Here is a 24,193-nt window from a genome sequence, read left to right on the forward strand (position 1 = left end):
ATATGCATTATATATATTTCTTATTTGACTAAATTCTTGTTTATATTGTAATTCATTTGTTTCTGACTTTTTGAATGTGGTTAGTGTTAGGTCAACTTGTGACCTCCCCAGTTGCAAAGGATGAGAAGAAAGAGGATGGGAAGGAGATATATTTTCCAACTCAATGCCAGCAGCAGAAATGAATGGTTTAATTCGTATCCCAAGAGGTGGAACAAGTGAGGATTTTCTATCTCAAACATTTTTTGGTCAGTTATCGTTTGTAAGTATTGATGCAGCCCAATCTTTCAAACTGTAAATATTATTGTGATGTAGGAGTGTGTAAAAGGACACTTGCTTTTGAGGTTCATTCGTTGTTAATGACGTACTTGTGTCGATGTGTAGCTTTGGTCTCGTCTATATAACCCGTGAAGGTCCGGGTTAGAATATTGATCTTCGGTAACCCATGCGTATGCTTGTCGTAAGAGGCGACTAATGGGATCGGGTGATCAGGATCGCTGACTTGGTTGACCACATGCCATGGGTTCCCAATTGCGCAGATCGATGCTCATGCTGTTGATCACTGGATTGTCTGGTCCAAACTCGATTATTGACAGACCGCCGCCATATAGCTGGAATATTGCTGAGTGCGGCGTAAAACTAAACTCACTCACTCACTCATCTCTATATGATTGAAATAATCCCGATGCGACATAAAATCTCAGCTCACCTCACTTTCATTCCACAAACCTGTCGGCTCATCTAATATGTTATAAACCTCTATTTTTAGCCAGTCTGAAAAAAGTTCCTCATCCAAGTTGCAAAGTTTACAGCAAATATAATCATCTACTTGTACAGAAGAACTATAGCGAGAATAAAACAGAGCTACTCAGTTGAGGGGTCTTGTTTTGTGATTGCGAAATCGACAAGTATGTATTTGCTCAACCAGGAAGCTGTGACGTGTTTTGCACACGGCCCGCAAGTAGCTCTCGCCGCAGGGCCCAGTGAAGCGTACTCCAGTCTGCGATCGGTATTTGGGATACCACTTTGACGTCGTTCGCTCAGGTAGGTTCACTCAAACTAAGATACATCAGGTCATTTCTCCTCCTCGATATATCCTTGCTGATATAGGGATGAAATGGAAGTTTGTGTACAGCTGTTTTTCGAGAGGACAATGCTTGTATTCTCTGAATTAGTTTGTTATTCCACGGCTTACAGATGACCCTGGTTTAAGGGCAGTGAGAAGGAACGATGGTGGGTCTCTGTAACAGGACCTAGTTGATGTGTTTTACACAGGTGACCTTGAATACATGTCTAGATCTAAAACCACTTATATACAAGACACGGATAAATTGTGATGGGGTACAACCATTTTACTTCAGGAAAGAGTTGATAAGGTGACGCTTCACGATTGTCACCGAGGAAATTGTTGAGATGCAATATCTTCTGATTTCTCATAATAATTATGAAAGCGAAACTCCCCAAAATGTAACTCATGGTGTTTAAAAGTGCTAATTAAAAACATCTGTCTTATGAACTAACATGTAGTTTTGCTCTGCTTACAATAACATTATTAAGAGACTCCTTCTTTTGAAAGTATACAATGTTTTCATAATTATAACTATCTATCTATGGGGAGCATATATCGTCATAATCACTATCGAATACACCGTAAATCTGCTGTCATTGGGCTTCTTATTACGTGAGATATAACGCAGGTGTCAATAAGACAATTAAACATAAAACAATTTTTAGATTATCAAATACTTCTTCGGACAATAGGTACATTGTATCGCACAGCTGGATCATAATTAACAGTTTCACAAAATTCAATTCGTTCATATTTGTATTATTCGATGACATCACATGCAAATGATCGAACCGGCTGTCATGCATAGCATAGCCCCACAAGCCGGTAGAGCTCATCAGTAAATATATCTAATAGATAAAGGATGTTTAATGGGAATCATTATATAAACTTTATCTGATATCGTGCCTCACTGCAGGGTAGTTTTCACTCTATATCCCGGGGCGGTGGGATAGACTATAGTGGATATTTTAAAGCGTCTGCTCGTCACGCCCAGGTTCGATTCCCCACATGGGTACAATGTGTGAAGCCCATTTCTGGTGTTCCCCGTCGTGATATTGCTGGAATATTGCAAAAAGCGGCGTAAAACTAAATTCACCCACTCACTAAATCAAATATAGTTATGGCCATGTTAAAACGCTGCTGTGTATGCCGACTGTATATACCCGTATTGACACTAAACGAAGACATGGTATTACGGTTGATTGTACATTGTGATGGACTGACTGACTGAGTTTGGTTTTACGCCGCTTTTAGCAATATTCCAGCAATATCACGGTGGGGGACACCAGAAATGGGCTTCACTCATTGTACCCATGTGGGGATTCGAACCCGGGTCTTCGGCGTGACGAGCCAACGCTTTAACCACTAGACTACCCCACCGCCCCACATTGTGATGGAAGCAACGGCTTCTGAAACGTGTGAGCGTGTAAACACTATATCAAAATATACTTAGAATATAGTGTTTTTGTTCCGTTCAGGAATCTAATGAATTCGAGACGTCAAATGTGATGTAGACGTCTATGTGAGCTGAGAATGTGAATGAATACGCGGAGTCTAGCGTATTGACAGGTTATGTTAGATAATAACAACAATGATCACGAGTGAGTGAGTATGGTTTTACGCCACGTTTAACAATATTCCAGCAATATCACTGCAGGGGACACCAGAAATTGGCTTCACACATTGTACCCGTGTGGGAAATCAAACCCAGGTCGGCTGCGTGACAAGCGAACGCTTTAACGACAAGGCCACCTTACCGCCCTTTTAAATAACCACGATGGCGATGATAATGATGGTTTTGTTCGCTCTTAATAATGATAATAAGTGTGTACATTGTTCAATACGGAAAATACAGTCGCGTGATGAGGATATACGAAAAACGATCATATTTCGGTTCCGCCTCCCGTCAGTAAGTACGAAGACATAAAACCACGTATCTGTTGATCTAAAACAAAGACCAGATGTCAGCACACCCGATAACATTGTTCATATTGACAACACACACCCATAAACAAACTACTCAACACTTAAACCAGACATTTATATTACACCATATGAACCTCCATATTTATGTGAAGCTACAGACAAAGCTGGGAGCTTGTGTAGACTGCCCCAGCAAATCAGCAGTGCCACATGGGGTGCATGTTACTTCATACAAAAAGGCTGGATATGCTTTCTGTGTGCATAGTGGGTTCTAGATTCACATAAATCAGCGTCGTAGCTCGTATTGCCCACGGCCGTGGAGACGTTGCGAAATGGCGTGTCCTGTGTCGGCAATATGTCGGAGAATTGTGTGAAGTACTATTCCATGAGTGTTAGATATTTTTGTTGGTGTTTCACTCCGTACTCCGCGATATTACATGTATTTGATGGCGGCCAGTCAATTAATGGCTGATAGCATGAGCGTCCAGTTCCGTCAGTACGTTCACACGCCATTAGCTGTCTATGTAGCTTACGACATGCATACTCAGAATACCCGTAGTAGTAGTAGCAGCAGCAGCAGCAGTAGTAGTAGTAGTAGTAGTAGTAGTAGTAGTAGTAGTAGTAGTAGTAGTAGTAGTAGTGGTGGTGGTGGTAGTCCCATAACGTTTTCATGACAAAGTGACGCACTCATATTGAAAATTCAGAAACCTACAAACTCATTTTGTGACAAGGGGCGGTGGGGTAGCCTAGTTGTTAAAGCGTTCGCTCGTCACGCCGAAGGCCCGGGTTCGATTACCCACATGGGTACAATGTGTGAAGCCCATTTCTGGTGTCCCCATCCTTGAAACTTGATATTGCTGTAATATTGCTAAGAGCGGCGTAAAACTAAACTCACTCACTCACTCATCTGGTTTCATAGCAACAGTGTTTTGACTACTGTTTGACTGCTGTTTCCAGGAGCTTTCACAGCACAGTTCTCAGTTCTTGCCACATATGGAGTAACATACATTGCTCTTGTACCAATGTCTTGATCTAAGGCAGAAGTCGACGGATGAATCGCAGCTAAAGACTCATTACTTCCGTGAAGCATACAACATCTAACTTTCCATAAGAGTCTCAAGCGCTGCAGAGCAGTTTATTTCTGGATATGGCGCTATATACGTTTTTCCATAGATAGATAGATAGATAGATGGATAGATAGATAGATAGATGATTATACTACCCTGTAATAAGGAGCCTAGATAAGCGTATAGGATGCTCGTCATTTATTGGGACATCATATTTCTATTGTTTGTGGTATATAGGGGTTATGATTTATACTCAAACTCATTGCTTTAAACACGTGTGCAGGTCTAAAACTTTATCAGCAAATCCCATCCTCATTAAGCGATCTAACCTTATGATTGGCGTAAGTGTATGTGACGTATTGTTACGACAGTTTCCGATAGGTGTACATAACGCTTATACCGCTTTGTGAAACACGGCCAGTGTGTCGTAGACATATGTGAAAATAAGATGAGTGCCATAAATAGAATTGTTGATGCATATATCATTATACCCAACACGAAATACCCTTATCATGAGATCATAATTCACCCTTAGCTACAGTGAACAAAGACACATTTATGTTGGTTGGGTAGTCATTATGTATAGCTCCCATATCTCTTTTGTATGAACAAACAACACCATTGCGCAATTGTAAAGCGTATCACTCGTGGTGGACTGGCTGACTGTACGTAAACATGGAACATTTCCAGATATTGTCGTACGGATGACAATGTCGTGGTGTTGAAGAGCGTCAGCCCCGTCCTGATAAAAGCTCTTGCCCAATGTCAACATGCATAGCAACCATACAAGAATGCCGTCAGTCAGGCTACGTTGCGTCACATGATACACATATTGGCTCGTTGACTGATATCTTATTACTCTCGGCTCGTATATAATCTTTATAATGGGAACGGAGATGGTAAAGTGCGTGCGTGGGTGCGTGCGTGAGTATGTATGTTTTTATGTATGTATGTGTGTGTTTGCTAGCGTGTGTTCTTGCGTGTGTGTGTATGTTACAGACAATTTTGGCGAGAGTACAGCGGCATCTTTGAGGTCTGAGATAAATGAAGTAATTAATTGTGTTATGTACTTTTTGGACTGGCCTGGTGTGCTGGTATGTTCACTATGCTGGTGTGTGGATGGGTACTGGATGGTATACCTCATTGTTTCTCCCCTCAGGCTGCTATTCTATCACTATCACTATGCGATGTATGGCACCCCTCAATCAGGTATAAGCTAACAGCTGCCGTGTGTTTCCCACAATCAGCTAGAGGTCTTGGTACGATATTACACAGCCAGACTATAATGAAGCTACCAGTATGTGCCGATGGCTTCTTCCCACAAATCCTTTATTGCCTGTCGTTAATATCTACCTGGGGATTTGTTTATGTCTGCACTCCGATTTACGATACTTAGTCTCTAAGTGCTGACCTATAGAATAACAGTGCAATGTAACATCTCTACGTGTGTGCGTGTTGTTGCTTGTAACGCTGGCCTATGATGAGTTGTGACCCAGCTGTGCCAACCTACTGAACGACGTCGCAAGTATGGCTGTACCAGATGCAGAAGATTGATGCAGCCGTGACGTACATGTCTGGTGAACATCTGGGGTCGATATCGTCACCGAAACTGTATAATTCATCTGCGGCATGTTGCGGCGGGGAGGAGGGAGGAGAGAGAGAGAGAGAGATATTTTAGTTCAGTTAACTCTTTTCCTTTGAGTAAACTACCCTATATATGGAAAGTGGAAAGTGGTGGTTTGCTGTTTAGAAATTTGTGCATTGGTAATTCAAATTATCGTTCGCCTTACGGAACTGTTAAACCACATGCCCTAACAATAGCGTCAGTAGCAACGCCACAGACGCCGGGTGGGATCCTTTACTGTCCCTGTCATTATTATCCCTGACTGTCCCTGGCATTATTATCCCTGACTCTCCTGTCATTATTATCCCTGACTGTCCTGGCATTATTATCCCTGACTGTCCCCTGGCATTATTATCCTGACTCACCCTCACTATTATCCCTGACATTACTATCCCTGACTGTCCCTGTTATTACTATCCCTGACTGTCCCTGTCATTATCATTACTATCCCTGACTGTCCCTGTCATTATTATCCCTGACTGTCCCTGGTCATTATTACTGTCCCCTGACTGTCCCTGGCATTTATTATCCCTGCCTGTCCCTGTCATTATTATCCCTGACTGTCCCTGTCATTATTATCCCTGACTGTCCCTGGCATTATTATCCCTGACTGTCCCTGGCATTATTATCCCTGCCTGTCCCTGTCATTATTATCCCTGACTGTCCCTGGCATTATTATACCTGACTGTCCCTGTCATTATTATCCCTGACTGTCCCTGTCATTATTATCCCTGACTGTCCCTGTCATTATTATACCTGACTGTCCCTGTCATTATTATCCCTGACTGTCCCTGTCATTATTATACCTGACTTCCCTGTCATTATTATCCCTGACTGTCCCTGTCATTATTATCCCTGACTGTCCCTGGCATTATTATACCTGACTGTCCCTGTCGTTATTATCCCTGCGTGTCCCAGTCATTATTATACCTGACTGTCCCTGTCATTATTATCCCTGACTCTCCCTGTCATTATTATCCATGACTGTCCCTGTCATTATTATCCCTGACTCTCCCTGTCATTATTATCCCTGAGTGTCCCTGTCATAATTATATCTGAATGTCCCTGTCATTATTATCTTTGACTGTCCCTGTCATTATTATACCTGCCTGTCCCTGTCATTATTACACCTGCCTGTCCCTGTCATTATTATCCCTGACTGTTCCTGTCATTATTATACCTGCCTGTCCCTGTCATTATTATCCCTGACTGTCCCTGTCCCTATTATCCCTGACTGTCCATGTCATTATTATCCCTCCCTGTCCCTGTCATTATTATCCCTGACTGTCCCTGTCATTATTATCCCTGACTGTCCCTGTCATTATACCCCTGACTGTCCCTGTCATTATTATTACTGTCCCTGAATGTCCCTGTCCCTGGAATTATTATCCCTGACTGTCCCTGATCGTCCCTCATTATTTTCCCTGACTGTCCCTGTCATTATTATCCCTGACTGTCCCTGGCATTATTACCCCTGACTGTCCCTGGCATTATTATCCCTGACTGTCCCTGTCATTATTATCCCTGACTGTCCCTGTCATTATTATCCCTGACTGTCCCTGTCATTATTACCCCTGACTGTCCCTGTCATTATTACCCCTGACTGTCCCTGTCATTATTATCCCTGACTGTCCCTGTCATTATTACCCCTGACTGTCCCTGTCATTATTATCCCTGACTGTCCCTGTCATTATTATCCCTGACTGTCCGAGTCATTATTATCCCTGACTGTCCCTGTCATTATTATACCTGACTGTTCCTGTCATTATTATCCCTTACTGTCCCTGTCACTATTATCCCTGACTGTCCCTGTCATTATTATCCCTGACTGTCCCTGTCACTATTATCACTCTCACTGATTGTCCCTGTCACTATTATCCCTGATTGTCCCTGTCACTATTATCACTGTCACTGATTGTCCCTGTCACTATTATCCCTGACTGTCCCTGTCACTATTATCAATGTCACTGACTGTCCCTGTCACTATTATCACTGTCACTCATTGCCCTTGCCATTATTTTCCCTGGTTTAACCTGGTACTGCATTACCCTGGTTGTCCCTGTCATTATTATCCCTGGTTGTCCCTAAGAGTATTATCCCTGGTTGTCCCTAAGGGTATTATCCCTGGTTGTCCCTAAGAGTATTATCCTGGTTGTCCCTAACATTATTATCCCTGGTTGTCCATAAGAGTATTATCCCTAGTGGTCCCTAAGAGTATTACCCCTGGTTGTCCCTAAGAGTATTATCCCTGGTTGTTCCTAAGAGTATTATCCCTGGTTGTCCCTAAGAGTATTATCCCGGTTGTCCCTAACATTATTATCCCTGGTTGTCCCTAAGAGTATTATCCCTGTTTGTCCCTAAAAGTATTATCCCTGGTTGTCCCTAAGAGTATTATCCCTGGTTGTCCCTAAAGAGTATTATTACCCCCTGGTTGTCCCTAACATTATTATCACTGGCTGCCCCTAACATTATTATCCCTGGTGGTCCCTAAGAGTGTTATCCCTGACTGTCCCTAAGGCATTATTATCCCTGGTTGTCCGTAAGAGTATTATCCCTGGTTGTCCCTGTATTATTATCCCGGTTGTCCCTAACATTATTATCCCTGGTTGTCCCTAAGAGTATTATCCTGTTTGTCCTAAAAGTATTATCCCTGGTTGTCCTAAAGTATTATCCCTGTCACATTACTTTGTCCCTAAAGTATTATCCCTGGTTGTCCCTAAGGGTATTATCCCTGGTTGTCCCTAAAGAGTTATCCCTGGTTGTCCCTAAAGAGTATTATCCCTGGCTGTCCCTAAGAGTATTATCCCTGGTTGTCCCTAAGCATTATTCCCTGGTTGTCCCTAACATTATTATCCCTGGTTTGTCCCTAAGGTATTATCCCTGGTTGTCCCTAACATTATTATTCCTGGTTGTCCCTAAGAGTATTATCCCTGGTTGTCCCTAAGAGTATTATCCCTGGTTGTCCCTAAAAGTATTATCCCTGGTTGTCCCTAACATTATTATCCCTGGTTGTCCCTAAGAGTATTATCCCTGGTTGTCCCTAAGAGTATTATCCCTGGTTGTCCCTAAGAGTATTATCCCTGGTTGTCCCTAACATTATTATCCCTGGTTGTCCCTAAGAGTATTATCCCTGGTTGTCCCTAACGGTATTATCCCTGGTTGTCCCTAAGAGTATTATCCCTGGTTGTCCCTACGGGTATTATCCCTGATTGTCCCTAAGAGTATTATCCCTGGTTGTCCCTAAGAGTATTATCCCTGGTTGTCCCTAAGAGTATTATCCCTGTTGTCCCTAAGAGTATTATCCCTGGTTGTCCCTAAGAGTATTATCCCTGGTTGTCCCTAAGAGTATTATCCCTGGTTGTCCCTAAGAGTATTATCCCTGGTTGTCCCTAAGAGTATTATCCCTGGTTGTCCCTAACATTATTATCCCTGGTTGCCCCTAACATTATTATCCCTGGTGGTCCCTAAGAGTGTTATCCCTGGTTGTCCTTAAGGGTATTATCCCTGGTTGTCCGTAAGAGTATTATCCCTGGTTGTCCCTAAGAGTATTATCCCGGTTGTCCCTAACATTATTATCCCTGGTTGTCCCTAAGAGTATTATCCCTGTTTGTCCCTAAAAGGATTTTTTCCTGGTTGTCCCTAAGAGTATTATCCCTGGTTGTCCCTAAGAGTATTATCCTGGTTTGTACTGTATTATCCCTGGTTGTCCCTGACATTATTATCCCTTTGTTGTCCCTAAAGTATTATCCCTGGTTGTCCGTAAGAGTATTATCCCTGGTTGTCCCCCTAAGAGGAATTATCCCTGGTTGTCCCTAAGAGTATTATCCTGGTTGTCCCTAAGAAGTATTATCCCTGGTTGTCCCTCCTAAGGGTATTATCCCCTGGTTGTCCCTAACATTATTATCCCTAAGGTATTGTCCCTAAGATTATTATCCCTGTTTGTCCCTAACTGTATTATCCCTGTTTGTCCTTAGAGTATTATCCCTGGTTGTCCCTAACTATAGTATTATCCTGGTTGTCACTGGGAAATTATTATCCTGTTTGTCCCTAAGAGTATTATCCCTGGTTGTCCCTGTCAGTATTGTCCCCTGGCTGTCCCTAAGGTATTATCCCTGAGTTGTCCCTAAGAGTATTATCCCTGGTTGTCCCTAACATTATTATCCCTGGTTGTCCCTAAGAGTATTATCCCTGGTTGTCCCTAAGAGTATTATCCCTGCTTGTCCCTAAGAGTATTATCCCTGGTTGTCCCTAACATTATTATCCCTGGTTGTCCCTAAGAGTATTATCCCTGGTTGTCCCTAACGTTATGATCGGCCTCTATGAGTCATTTTGTCTATTTAATGAAACAGTCGCGTATGGCGTTTACCGGGATTTCCAAAATGGCCTTTCTACTCGCCTACTGCCTTCACTGTGTTAGGATGACGTATACCGTATGCGTGACTCTCAACAATACAAATGACCTTCCCTTTCGTGCCAAGACGACGTCACCTAGATCTTCCAGTGGGCACATATCGCTGGCATGTTACCGAACAAAGTTCAAGTGGACTTTTGTGAACCTGGCAGATGTGGAAACCTGTCCCCAGTATGTCGTGTACCAATCCCATGTGACCACCCATTCCATACAAGTAGTCCAGGGACCTTTAACGGAGATTAAACATGGGTGTGTGACAGAGCTGAATTACACCTGGTTAGTCATCATGTCTTCCAAACAGCTTCGTGACGGAGGTACGATGTATAAATTGTTCATTCCAGAGTGTTGTATTTGATACATCACGGTTGTTTTTGGGGTGTTTCGGGGACGTTTTGATAACGTTTGTGAAATTTTGTCACATCCAGTATTCAGTGTTTAATATCTTTTTATATCGTTCCCACATTTACATTGCATTACTGATAGATTGTACTGCTTCACCATGTACCACGGGGCTTGCAGCAGGAACAAGAGCGACAGAGAGCCAAGAGTCTGAATTTACGGTATAGGTACATCAGTCTGTTAAATTCTGCTAACAGTCTGGATACCTTAACGTCAACGTGATACAACACTATCTAAAGGGTAGCTAGTGTCTTGTAAATTCCATGAAGCTTATAAAATATTATTTTCAGTTCTTCTAGTCTTTACTGTAATACAAACGCCCAAAAATCTCCCACCTCACTGGAATTTCTTTAAAATTCAACGAAGTTCTTTGTTTCCACCACGATTATATGTGTTCAGAAACAAAGTGTTTGTCTAGATGCTGGCGTGTTTGTCCCCTAAGTCCGTTCCTTACAGTCTGTTTGAATGATTTATCTTTCATGATTTGTCATGTGCCAGTAATATGTTAGACATAGCTAGTAGGTGGTGTAGTCAGAATATGTTGCTGGCTTTTCTAACAACCAGCTATAGGCCGGGGTACGATGCTCCACTGCCACACAGAGATACAATGGCTTGTCTGAGACAACACCATTTCAACAACTGCCATCTTGTTTTCCACAGTCGCCAAACTCAGCAACAAATACATTAATATCCACATTTGAATCAATCATTTACACAACACGGCTGTTGTGAAGCCTAGCGTCTAGTCTGTACATCAAACCAGCAGGGCCAAGGAAGGATGCTAGATACAGCTAGATGTTTCCTGTTTGAAGACGGAAGTCATCACTACGACTAGAGGTTAAGTCACAGCTAATAATTACGACGCATATGCTGAATATAGATGGAGACAGTTCATGCAGCGAGAGTACACCAGGCTTCGAAACTCATGCCCAACGTACTGGGGACAAATAATGAATGATGGTTGCTCTTACCTAACATAGTGACACTAGGGGTACCAGTATTTATAAAAAGATCACATTAGAATTGGCTACATCCCGTGCACGTGGGTTCGAATTCCAGATTGACCATGATTTACACTAAAATACATGTATACATTTATGTACTGTACCTATCTAGCTACCTGACTGTGCTCCGGTTTATATGTTCCCCGACCCATGGACCCTATATCCAGTTATCATTCTCAACTCCCTGGGGAGTATACAACCCATGCTACCTATATTCCTTCGCGGTTTTCTACACCATCTTACATATCGGGTACCCATCCGGAGGTTCATTTGAACCAAGTCACTTGGCAAGCGTGACAACACATTTGACACTTGCGTATGGTCTATTCGTGTCTCCACCACTTAGTCATCTACTATCAGACGAGTGTGCCCCCTTGCTCAGAGTGGATGTACTGCAGTGTACACATGTATTTCGCCTCATGAGAACACATGATAGACCCTTTCAGCCTTTTTGTTCCGTCCTGTACACTGAGTATAACGATCGATGACCATGAATGGCTGTGTAAACAATATGTATATTATTGTCAGGTGTCTAACATAGGTAGTTCACGAAGCATACTGGTTTGTGCTACTCAAAAGAATATATAGGACATACTATTTTTCATGAGACTATATTTAATCAATCATGACATGACAGATTGACTATAGTCATATGAAAAAACAGGTGTTATTTTTCATCAGTAAATTCATTATTATAGTTCGACATAGACACCAACCCATGTCCTCTCCCTTTATCAGTTTGTACATTTCGCACTATATATCGACTTTCATAGGACTCGTATGTATGTACATGTACACGATAAACCCGTTCAATGACGAATGTACAGCTGGATATACCACTATTGTGTACAACAGAAGTATATAGGCCATAGCAGAGGTAGGTCGTTTAATGCTGTCTGTTTTAGTTCAATCAATAGATAATGTTTACCTTGATGCCTGTCCCGTGTCCTGTGTCGAGGCAATCAAATGGTCGGAGGCTTGGGTTTTTTATTGTTGATATCGTACCGTGGGTCGTTGCAATATCGATCATCGGTGTGCCTTGTATTGGCTGATTCATTACCAGTCACCATCATGTACCTAGGATATTGATGATGATGGCATAAACAACACACAAACAAGCCATGGTCCCTGACAAACAAACTACGGTGCCTCGTCCGTGGTGCCGGTTCAAAAATCGCTCTCTACTCTTTCTTACGATCGCGATAGTCCTTTATGGAAGAAGTTTCAGATTGTAGGTCGGCGAAGGGTGTGGGGGTGTGGGTGTGGGGTGGGTTATTTTTTGGATGTCAACTTCTGTAATATGAGGAACATGGCGTGATGATGATGATGATGATGATGATGATGATGATGGTGATGATGATGATGATGATGATGATGATGACGATGAACTATTCAAAGATTGCTGTCATATACCTGTAATGTTGAAGATTGCTTCATTGAACAACAAAGAAATATGCAGCATCACCCCGACAAAACAGGTTTTACAGAGATCGGGGCTGGGAAACTTTTACTCAACATGCTACTTGTAAGGTCTAACGACTTCATCACAGGCTCTGTACACGAATCCGCTCGGTCACAGTGACCCAGTTGAATTATTATTAGCTTGTTAGTGGCGAGCATTACTTTCAATGTTTTCCAGGAACGTAAAGAAACGTGGGGGGTCGGCAAGAAGTAGAGTTCCCGTCGGGAGTTGTGTGTATTCATATGCGCGTCAGTAACGTCAGATGTGTTTAGTTTGTTGTCTAACGCCTCACTCGGCAGTATTCCAGTTATATATGACTTTAAATGACCAACGCAGCCAGTCAGCCATTGCCTCCAACAACCAACGAAGTTTAGTCCGACTCCCCGTTGGGTAACTAAAATGATAACCATTTCAGTACAAGTGTCATCTGGATGTTTATTTATATATTTCCCATGCTTTTGTCTCTAAATCTCTATATGTACCTCACGAAAATGACTATCTACAAACACCACCATAATGTAAGCAATAGATAGTTATGAATTTCATTGAAAGTGACAGTCCATAAAGCTTATGTAACTGCATATGTATGTAAATACTTTTGTCTCTAAACTCTATATCCTTACTTCACGGAAATGTCCAAACACCATCATAATGTAAACAATAAATAGTTATGAATTTCATTCCCTGTACCGCATATGTATGTATAGTTATACTTTTGTCTCTAAACTCTATATCCTTACTTCACGGAAATGTCCAAACACCATCATAATGTAAACAATAAATAGTTATGAATTTCATTCCCTGTACCGCATATGTATGTAAATACTTTTGTCTCTAAACTCTATATCCTTACTTCACGGTAAAAATGTCCAAACACCATCATAATGTAAACAATAAATAGTTATGAATTTCATTCCCTGTACCGCATATGTATGTATATACTTTTGTCTCTAAACTCTATATCCTTACTTCACGGAAATGTCCAAACACCATCATAATGTAAACAATAAATAGCTATGAATTTCATTCTCTGTGTACCGCATATGTATGTAAAATATTTTTTGTTTCTAAACTCTATATCCTTAGCTTCTTCACGGAAATGTCCAAACACCATCATAATGTAAACAATAAATAGTTATGAATTTCATTCTCTATGTACAGCATATGTAAGTAAATACTTTTGTCTCTAAACTCTATATCCCTAAGCATCTTCACGAAAATGTCCAAACACCATCATAATGTAAACAATAAATAGTTATGAATTTCATTCACTGTACCGAATATGTATGTAAATACTTTTGTCTCTAAACTCTATATCCTTACTTCACGGAAATGTCCAAACACCATCATAATGTAAACAATAAATAGTTATGAATTTCATTCCACTGTACCGAATATGTATGTAAATATTTCGTAGATGATCAGTGGCTATTTGTTAGGTGTTGTTACATCTGGAAAGTCTGCCTGGCATGCCGTCCCATTGTGAACATGTTGTGCTTCTTAATCACGCCAGACATTCTTCACATTCAGCGGCGTGTACCACATCTAGACCAGGTGACCTTTCACATAGCATTGCTAGACACCGTTGGTTTGGCGTTATAAAGAGTCTAATCGTTTCCTCTATTTACCTGACACTAATTAGACTAACGCTTAGTATCTAATTATATGCAATTATGATTGAAACAAATTATTCCTTTTTAAACTGAAATTGAGCTCCAGTAAAATGGGTGATTCAGAACCTGAGAAAATCTAGACTTGCTTAATGTAGAGCTTTTGGCACTGTTGAAAGGCCTGGGCGGAAGGTAAAATAATGCGAATTACATTGTAAGCGTTCGCTCGTCATGCTCAAGACCCGGGTCCAATGTGATCTTGCGGGAATATTGGTAAGAAAGCGCTCACTCACTACAACGATCCTGACCACCCGCCCCGTCAGTTATCGCTTACCACAAGCTTGGGTTTACTAAAGATCTTAACGAAAATGAACTGAATCTAAGCATAAACACCTGATCAAACTCTGTATGGGTATAGGTTGAAATACTGATGTAAAAAGTCAGTTCTTGATGTCAGTACTTAACAATGAATCAATGATAACCCAAAATAATGACTATCATTAAGGCTATCCAGTTAATCCAAATCATGATATAGTTACTCCAATTCATGATATTACTGTAGAAATGGTACCAGCAATCCTAACTGTCAATGTAATAATATTGTATACTTTAATATTTTCAGTGTCTAAAGAACACGTGTCAACACAAATGAGGATATTACGAGCGAAATAGTGAGATCGTAATTGGTTAAAGCGCATGCAAACGGCTTAGAAACCAGGCTTACACAACTGTAAATAGGAGCGATATGGTATCGACGTAGTCCGACGTATGAATCACGAATGTAAAGAAGTATTTTTCACTTCATTTTTCAGTTTCAATTAAACAAGGAATTTTATATGTCCCTCAAGCAGTAATTTTTAAGTCAGCATTTATTTGATTTGTATGTGAATGTTGTTTGACAACATATAAAAAGGCTTTCTCCTTCCTCACAAGAAGTCAAATGGAGACTTTCTATAAATTATATTGGCAAATATTAGGCAAGTGTAAGGTCATGTTGTTTCAGGGGCGGTGGGGTAGCCTAGTGGTTAAAGCGTTCGCTCGTCACGCCGAAGACCCGGGTTCGATTCTTCACATTGGTACAATGTGTGAAGCCCATTTCTGGTGTCCCACACCGTGATATATTGCTGAAAGCGGCGTAAAACCATACTCACTCACTCACTCACTCACTCACTCATGTTGTTTCAGCTTCTTGTTGAGAAACACCTCAGACATACACACGCAGCGTACTGTGAATCTGGAATCTGTGCTACGAAGGCAATATGTCAGCTGATTGGCAGTTGGCCCATTTTACCTGAACCCACTGATTACACCATGTGGCCATGGCTACAGCGTCAGTGCACATACTCACTACAAACATTGGATCTCCATGGATACAGCACTCATAGGCATTGACTAGAACAACGAGGCGATCACTAACAGAGTCCACTTCTAATGAATTACCTTTCTGCTGTTGGACTTACTCTTTACATTGTTGACAAAGGGTGTCATATTACACTCTCACACTAACGTAGGCTGATAGGCTGCGGAACTAGTTTAGGATACAAGTTAGATTTAGTGAGTGAAAATGGTGTTATGCCGCTTTTAGCAATATACCAGCAATATTACGGCGGGGGACACCAGAAATGGGCTTCACACATTGTACCCATGTGGGTAATCGAACCCGGGTCTTCAGCGTGACGAGCAGACGCTTTAACCACTCGGCTACCCCGCCGCCCCCAATATAGTTTTAGCGAGAATAATAATATCGTTATATATATAAATAATGACATTCAGTTTAACGATCATTCGAAATTTGTGTTGTATTTTGTAGTGCACTGGTTTCAAAATGTGGCGGCCGGTGGGTTGTGGAGTGTACATACCGGAATAGGACAGGTGTTCGGCAATACAGACTCGCTGTCTTAGTTCTAGTCTGGCACCGCATCTCGATGATGTGGATCGACGAAAGGATATCGCTTTCTCGTGTTGTAGCGTTTTCTCGTTTTCTCTGATTGAAGGCGTGAAAGCGATGTCCCTCCCTTCTATTCTACCATATTCTCGACTCTATCAAACCTCAACGTTTGACTAGAAGGCGGAGGTTCGGTTGTTTGATCCTGGGCGCGAAATACCGAAATATGGCAACCCTTCCATAGGGTTGGTCGACTCAGTATCATGTGTCTGGTTAAACTTTGCCATGATATCAAAATAGACTAGCGCTGTAAGATATCTCAGTAGGCTTGCGCTATAAGATATCTTATTAGGTTTGCACTGTAAGATATCTCCGTATGCTTGCACTTTAGGATATCTCAGTAGGCCAGCACTGTAAGATATTCAGTAGGCCAGCACTGTGAGATATTTCAGTAGGCCAGCACTGTAAGATATCTCAGTAGACCATCACTGCAAAATATATCTCAGTAGGCCAGCACTGTAAGATATCTCAGTAGGCCAGCACTGTAAGATATCTTAGTAGGCCAGCACTGTAAGATATATCCGTATGCTTGCACTGTAAGATATCTCAGTAGACAGGCACTGTAAGATGTCTCCGTATGCTTGCACTGTAAAATATCTCAGTTGGCCAGCACTGTAAGACATCTCAGTAGGCCAGCACTGTAAGATATCTCAGTAGACCAGCACTGTAAATTATATCTCAGAAGGCCAGCACTGTAAGATATCTTAGTAGGCCAGCTCTGTAAGATATATCCGTATGCTTGCACTGTAAAATATCTCTGTAGACCAGCACTGTAAAATATCTCAGTTGGCCAGCACTGTAAGACATCTCAGTAGGCTAGCACTGTAAGATATCTCAGTAGACCAGCACTGTAAGATATCTTAGTAGGCCAGCACTGTAAGATATCTCAGTAGACCAGGACCCTTATTCTCGAAACGTTCGTAGCCCTAAGAATTCTTAACTTTGATCGAAGCCAATGTGTTAAGAATGGGCTCAAGAAGTTCGTAGGGCTACGAACGTTTCGAGAATAGCAAGCCAGCACTGTAAGATATCTGAATAGGCCAGCACTGTAAGATTTCCCAGTAGACCAGCACTGTAAGATATCTGAGTAGGCCAGCACTGTATCAGTCCAGTCGGGTTCAAGGAGCATACACGCATGCACGTCTCTGCGTGAGTTTAATGATCTTGAACCCGACGTTTAACCCCACTTCTATTCATCTCAGCCTTGCGGATATGCTTGCACGCTAGGGACCGCTTCATTAACAGGAGAACAGAATCATCGGTGACTCCTGCTATACTCCGAGGTTATAATACTACACTCATCATGTTTAATCACTTATACAAAAGCACAAATGTTCATATTCTGTTATTAAAAATTTTTCTCTGTCACCCGCAGGCCTCACAAATTTAAGTCATGGCAGACGAAAAAAATCCCGGGGGTGCGCCACCAGCCAACCAACCGCCACCGGTTGCCTACCCTCAAGGAGCACCCCCACCCTACGCTCAAGGACCTCCCCAGCCAGCTCCTTACCCTCAAGCTGGAGGCTACCCCCCGGCTGGCGGCTACCCACAAGGACAACAACAAACAAGTATGTCTCTGGATAATCATAATTATGAAAACACATTGATAAATGTTGTTGTTGATGTGTTTATAGTTATTGCATCACTCTGTTACGGGTCTGAATCAAACCCCATTGTCGTCCAAACGTTGATTGGTTGGTCACAGTATTTGATTTCGTATCCTGACATTAATGGCACACTTCTGTTAGTCAGTCAGTGTGTTGTGTAGCGATATCTGTGATAAATCTGAAATACATAACCTTACGTAAAGCATCACTCACTCATCCAACAGGTATGATACGGTTCATGCTATTGTTTAGATAAAGTTTCCCTTTACAAGTTTCGATTCCCCACATATGTACAAGGCGCGAAGCCCATTTATTGGATCTCCCACCGCGATATTCCTTTAATATTTATGAAAGCGGCAAAACATAATGTTTATTCTCTATTCAATCCCAGCATGCTCACAGTTTCGTTTTACACCAAGATATATGCAGATATAACGTGATTTACAAACAACATCGTACAGCTGTAATACTGCTGAAACAAATATATACTCATCATATAGTCACAATTGTACAATCGACTCTGCTTTTAGCAGAGATTTCTTATGAATGTGGAAAGGGGTTTGTCGCTTCTATTCTAATCATAACATATATTTTATTTGGTAAATAAATTACGCTTTCTCGGTAAAGTACAGATTCTAATTATTATGGGGAGTTAAGTCCCATCCGGCACTGCTCTCAACACACCAGAAAGTACAAGAACCAACATTTTACCGAGAAAGTGTACCTAACGCATATTTTGAAGAATGCAATAAAAAAAGTTGTCAATCCATAAAATTTGTTCCTCTTCACCATACAGCTAAATGCCAGAAGCAGGTTGCATTTGACAACTTTATGTATTCATAACGTGCTTGTTTGAATTGATCACTGTCCTTTCTTTACACCAGCCGTGGTTCTACAACAACCTGGCTATGGTGTTGGCCCCGTGCCAGGGTCAACGATGCGCTACCGGACCGCCCCCGCCCTCATCATATGCCAGCACTGCAACGCCACCGTGACGACAAGCATGACGTACGAGACTGGTCTTCTCACCTGGGCTGCTGCCGGGATCATCTGTCTGTTTGGGTAAATAGTAACTCTAGTCGAAAACTCGGGAACAAACAACTAATGAGCGAGTGAATTTAGTTTTACGCCGCTTTTAGCTATATTCCAGCAATTTCACGACATGGGACTCCAGAAATGGGCTTCACACATTGTACCCATGTGGGAACATGAAATCGAACCCGGATCTTCGGCATGACGGGCGAACGCTTTAACCACTCGGCTGCCCCACCGCCTCAATAATATGACGAGTGACATTGACTGCACATGCCATTATCCAGGGTATGTTATGTCGTCTATATGAATCTGACGATGAGATGAAAATATGATAGCGTATTCGACATCATAGACATGCGTGCAGGATCATGGTTTGATGGATATCCTATCCCAACTCCTTAGATCAATGCTCATAAAGTCAGTCACTGGATTGTTTGGTCCAGACTCGACAATTTACAGATATACAAACTGTAGCCATGTTGCTGGAATAGGGCTGACTGTTACATTAAACAACAAACAAACAAACAAACAAGAAACATAAAAATGGTGGAATATGTAATACTCCGGGGTGGGGGTTTGGGGGGATAATTTAATCACAATACCTGGAAGTCACGTAATCGTTTATCGTGGCACGTCGCTGATCCCAGCAAAGATAGCACAAACAATTTCGATCCGAAATAAAAGATGACCGCCAACGTGCTCAAATTGTAAACACACTTTTTGTCTCATTTCTGCAGGTATCATGCAATTTGCACCATCACATGCAAGTTGATGTTGTATGTGTTTTAAGATTTTAGTTTGGTGCATATTTATAATTTTTACGATTTTTGTCACAAATGGATGGTGCAGATGTGGTATATATTCATGTTTGAATGGCATTATGTAATGAAATTGCATTATGTTTAACCTTTTTGAAAACACTTTAAGATATTGTCTTTTTCATTTACTACGACCTTTGACCTACAGATATATCGTTTTCAACATTTCCTCTGAGACAGAGCTATGGTGTCTCTAATCGTCTTTGACTTTGAACATGATCGCAATTATTTCTTCATATTTGAAAGGAGCTATATATATATATATATACATCCACACGGTTGCACTTCTGTTCCTTTTATCCAATTTAGAAAGAATCGTTTCTGTATAGATTTCTCACGATGCTGAGCACAATACCAAGTTCCCCGTGAAGATCCGGGTTAGAATTGACCCATGCTTGTCGTAAGAGGCGATTAATGGGATCGGGTGGTCAGGCTTGATTCATACATGTCATCATATCCCAATTTCGTAGATCGATGCTCATGCTGTTGATCACTGGCTTGTCTGGTGCCGTCTCTATTATTTACAGACCGCCGCCATATAGCTGGAATACTGCTGAGTCAGGCGTTAAACAGCCCAAAACACAAACACAAACAATACCAAGTGTGGTGCTCGAAATACACACTGAATGCGAGAAATCATCCATTGAAAAGTTGTAACAGATGAATTGTCTCTCTCTTGCAGCTGCTGGCTAGGATGTTGCCTTATTCCCTTCTGCGTTGACGCCAGCAAAGACGTCAATCACAGCTGCCCCAATTGCAGACAGATCGTCGGCAAATTCCGCCAGTTCAGTTAAATCGTCCTTTTGGGTTCTTCCTTCCGGTGGCCTTATTTCGAATGAGATTCAAACTGGGAATGTCACGTGATTTCCCATTCCTGAAGATAACAATTTGTTAAGGCCATACAGAATTCCAAAGGTTTGTCGATATTGTAAGGCACACTTAAGAACAGGTATAAGAGTATAAATCTGTAACATCTTCACATATATTTACATATTGATCATGAAATGAAAAGCCACATTTATATCTTCACGTTATCAATTAATACATCTGAAATATTGTATCCATTCACTGAAATAAATCAAAATAACACGGATGTACATACTTCCGGTATATGCAAGCTAAGCACAGAGATGGTGATTGGTGGATGCCAACTTCTGGGATATGAGGAACAGGGCGTTACGGAGTATGTTCTTATTCCTTAATCAGTTTGGTTGTCTGTTGTTTAACGCCGCACTCTGCAGTATTCCAGCTACATGGCGGCAGTCTGTAAATAATTGAGTCTGGACCAGAAAATCCAGTGAAAAACATTATGACCATCGATCTACGCAACTGGGATACAATGACAAGTGTCAACCAACTCAGTGAGCCTGACCACCTGATCTCGTTAAATCAGGATTAAAAATATACTCCGAAACATCGTGTTCCTTATTTTACAGAAGAACATACATTGCCATTCTGCATGTGTGTATCACTTCTAAACGTCACCCAAAGACTTCATGACGTAACGGTAACACAAGTGTATATATGAATGTGTGCTTCTATTTGTATTCAGCATTGTTTACTCCTAACTCTGTCATTTTTCACTTTATACAATCAGTTATTTTATTTTTATTTCCGCCATATACAAGTCTATAGTTACTCACTGGTTTTAGTGAACAGGGCCCTCTTTCACAAAGCGGTCTTAGCACTCAGGCCCTCGTAACTCCCATACTTTAACGTAGACTCACGACAGCCGTCGCGCCCCAGTCGTTTGTTTGAAAGGGGCCCATTGGAATTCGTTGTTATTGTAGATCTTGTTAAAAAAACTTTGATTGGTTTGACCATCTATAGTTTTATTGATATGAAAAACACATTCTTACCATGATTAGTAAAAGGAAAATATAGGTATCTGATAAGGACGACAGCGTTTATGCATCTATGCGTGTGTGCGTGCATGCATGCATGCGTGCGTGTACGTGTGTGTATGCTAGGGAGGAGAAACTATTTAGTCATATGAAGGATGTATGGGGTCATTGCAAACAAATATTTGTTTTTCGGAATCATTCCCACAGAGAACGATTCGAATGACGAATAAGCATTTGCTAATACTTCCTCACACAGCTAGCATTGATAGCGATACATTAGACCTCAGCCGAACGCCATTAGGAAGTATATTTTGCAATTAAGGATATTCGGAATAGGATGTCAAATCGTATAGTCAGGGGATGATGACAGGAGCATAGTCATAAAATGAAATATATATTTTACATATTTTTTCACAAATGATCTTACAAAAGTTGTTGAAATGAAAAGTATATAAGTCTATATACAGTCTAACCACTGAATATAGTGTAAACCTGTAGTGGAATAAGCAATACGCACGATATCGATGCCTCTCATTTTCTTCTGTTTGGGGTGTGATCAGCTGGAACTTACATTTATGTCTGCATCTATTCGTTTTGTGATATTTGTATATAATGAAATTGATGCAATGGATAACTTTTGTGATTCAACTATTTTATAATAAAATCTGTCTTTCCATGTTGTTTTTTTGTTCTTGGAAGAAAACACTCTGTGTAGTTTTACGCAACGGACAATGAAACCATTTCATTATAAATCTGGAACTATTTGACATTTTTGTACCGGTCTGGGGTGATATCCAGTGGGATGGTGTTGTATTGAACGACACGGAGGTGGCAACTGTGCGAAAAATAACAAACTGAGAAAAAGGAAAGGCTTACACAGACCTCAGCAAGTGGATTACTAGTTTTGCTTTGTTTTTGTGTATTGTTTATATTGTATATACATGTATACTATTGTCAACAATACTTAGAAAAGAATTATCATTTCTTCAGTACCATGCAAATTTTTATGGACAAATACCTCTTTTTGGTACGACGCTTCAGAGCTACAACTTGTCCCTAATTCGGAGAATGGTGAGTGAGCCTAATGACTGAAGGTTGCGCAAGGAGTAAAAGAACACACGCTTCTCGCACAAACGCACATACACATACCATTATCTTGTGTCTCAAGATTTGAGTATATTACTAAGGTAATACATACATCAGTACCGATTATATGTAAAAAATATTCGAATGGGCGTAAAAGACATACGTGATGACACGGGGTATTCGCCAAAAACATATTTTTTCGATTTCCGATATACAAGGGGGTAGGGTTATTAAACAACTGTCAAATACGCTGATCATCGATAACGTGAACTGTGTGGAAATCAAAAGTTCATATTGCTTTTGGGAAACATTGTTCCACTATGTGACTTGACAATAATGGTTAGCAATCGTTCAACTACGTGGACAATATATCATCCGTGTTATACCTTTAGTTTCAGTAAATACAAGCCTCCATAACCCTCCCGGTTGTATAAACGTCATTTTGTGTTGATGTACAATTCACGTAGCCTGACACGTTTTTCGTCGTTAAATGATACAATAGTGGGCACTATGTGAAATGTACAATTTTTTAAGCCACAGATGTTGACAAACAGTTTTAGTCATCGAGTCAACCCAGTAGCCCCATAGGACTGAATTATCCTTGAAATGAATCTATGTTAACCCGACATCTCAACAGGGTTCAACAAATCTGGAGTCCTCTCGACCATACACTCGACCGCTCTTCACAATAATGGTGGACTTCACCGTGTCTTGGGTGTCACACAAGTTACTGGTTTAGGCTTGCACAGGTAGTTTATGTGTCTTCGCTGAACGTCGTCAGAAATAGATGAAGCATAGCATTCGATATTCTTTATTTCGGTACAGTGGTGTGGGCCATCAGCTCTGTGTACAACATGGTCCATATACAGTAATACATTACAAAGTACTTATACAAGTACTATATACAGCAAGGTGGAGATTTAGGGCACGAAGGATATACTAAGTCAATATCCAGTGATACAAAATATTACAAGGTACTTATACAAGTACATCGAAGCACAGAAAGTATAACAGTCCATATACGGAGATACAATAGACTTTAGAAAGTACTTATAAAAGTGCATCAAAGCATGGAGGATATAACAGTCCATGTACGGTGATGCATAATTGTAAAGGGTACTAGAGAAGTACATCAAGGGATGGAAGATATAACAGTCCATATATAGTGTTATATAATTTTACAAGGTCCTTATACAAGAGCTTTAAAGTGGAGATTTGAGGCATGGAAAATATGAAGGTCCATATACAGTGATGCATAATTTTACAAGGTACTCAACCAAGTACATCAATGC

At 41.0% G+C, this 24,193-nt stretch overlaps 1 protein-coding gene across 1 annotated transcript; it reads left to right on the plus strand.

Moving 5' to 3' along the window:
- Window positions 1-910: 910 nt before the first annotated feature.
- On the plus strand, window positions 911-22,491 carry LOC124256230 (cell death-inducing p53-target protein 1 homolog). Its single transcript, XM_046690198.1, has 4 exons — window positions 911-1,041; window positions 17,887-18,079; window positions 19,003-19,180; window positions 20,654-22,491. Exons 2-4 carry the CDS (start codon window positions 17,905-17,907, stop codon window positions 20,763-20,765), a joined length of 465 nt encoding a protein of 154 aa, XP_046546154.1. The 5' UTR covers window positions 911-1,041; window positions 17,887-17,904; the 3' UTR covers window positions 20,766-22,491.
- Window positions 22,492-24,193: the final 1,702 nt, after the last annotated feature.

The sequence above is a fragment of the Haliotis rubra genome, unplaced genomic scaffold, assembly GCF_003918875.1.
Source record: "Haliotis rubra isolate DU_JTF1 unplaced genomic scaffold, ASM391887v1 Scf620, whole genome shotgun sequence".
Lineage (NCBI taxonomy): Eukaryota > Metazoa > Mollusca > Gastropoda > Lepetellida > Haliotidae > Haliotis > Haliotis rubra.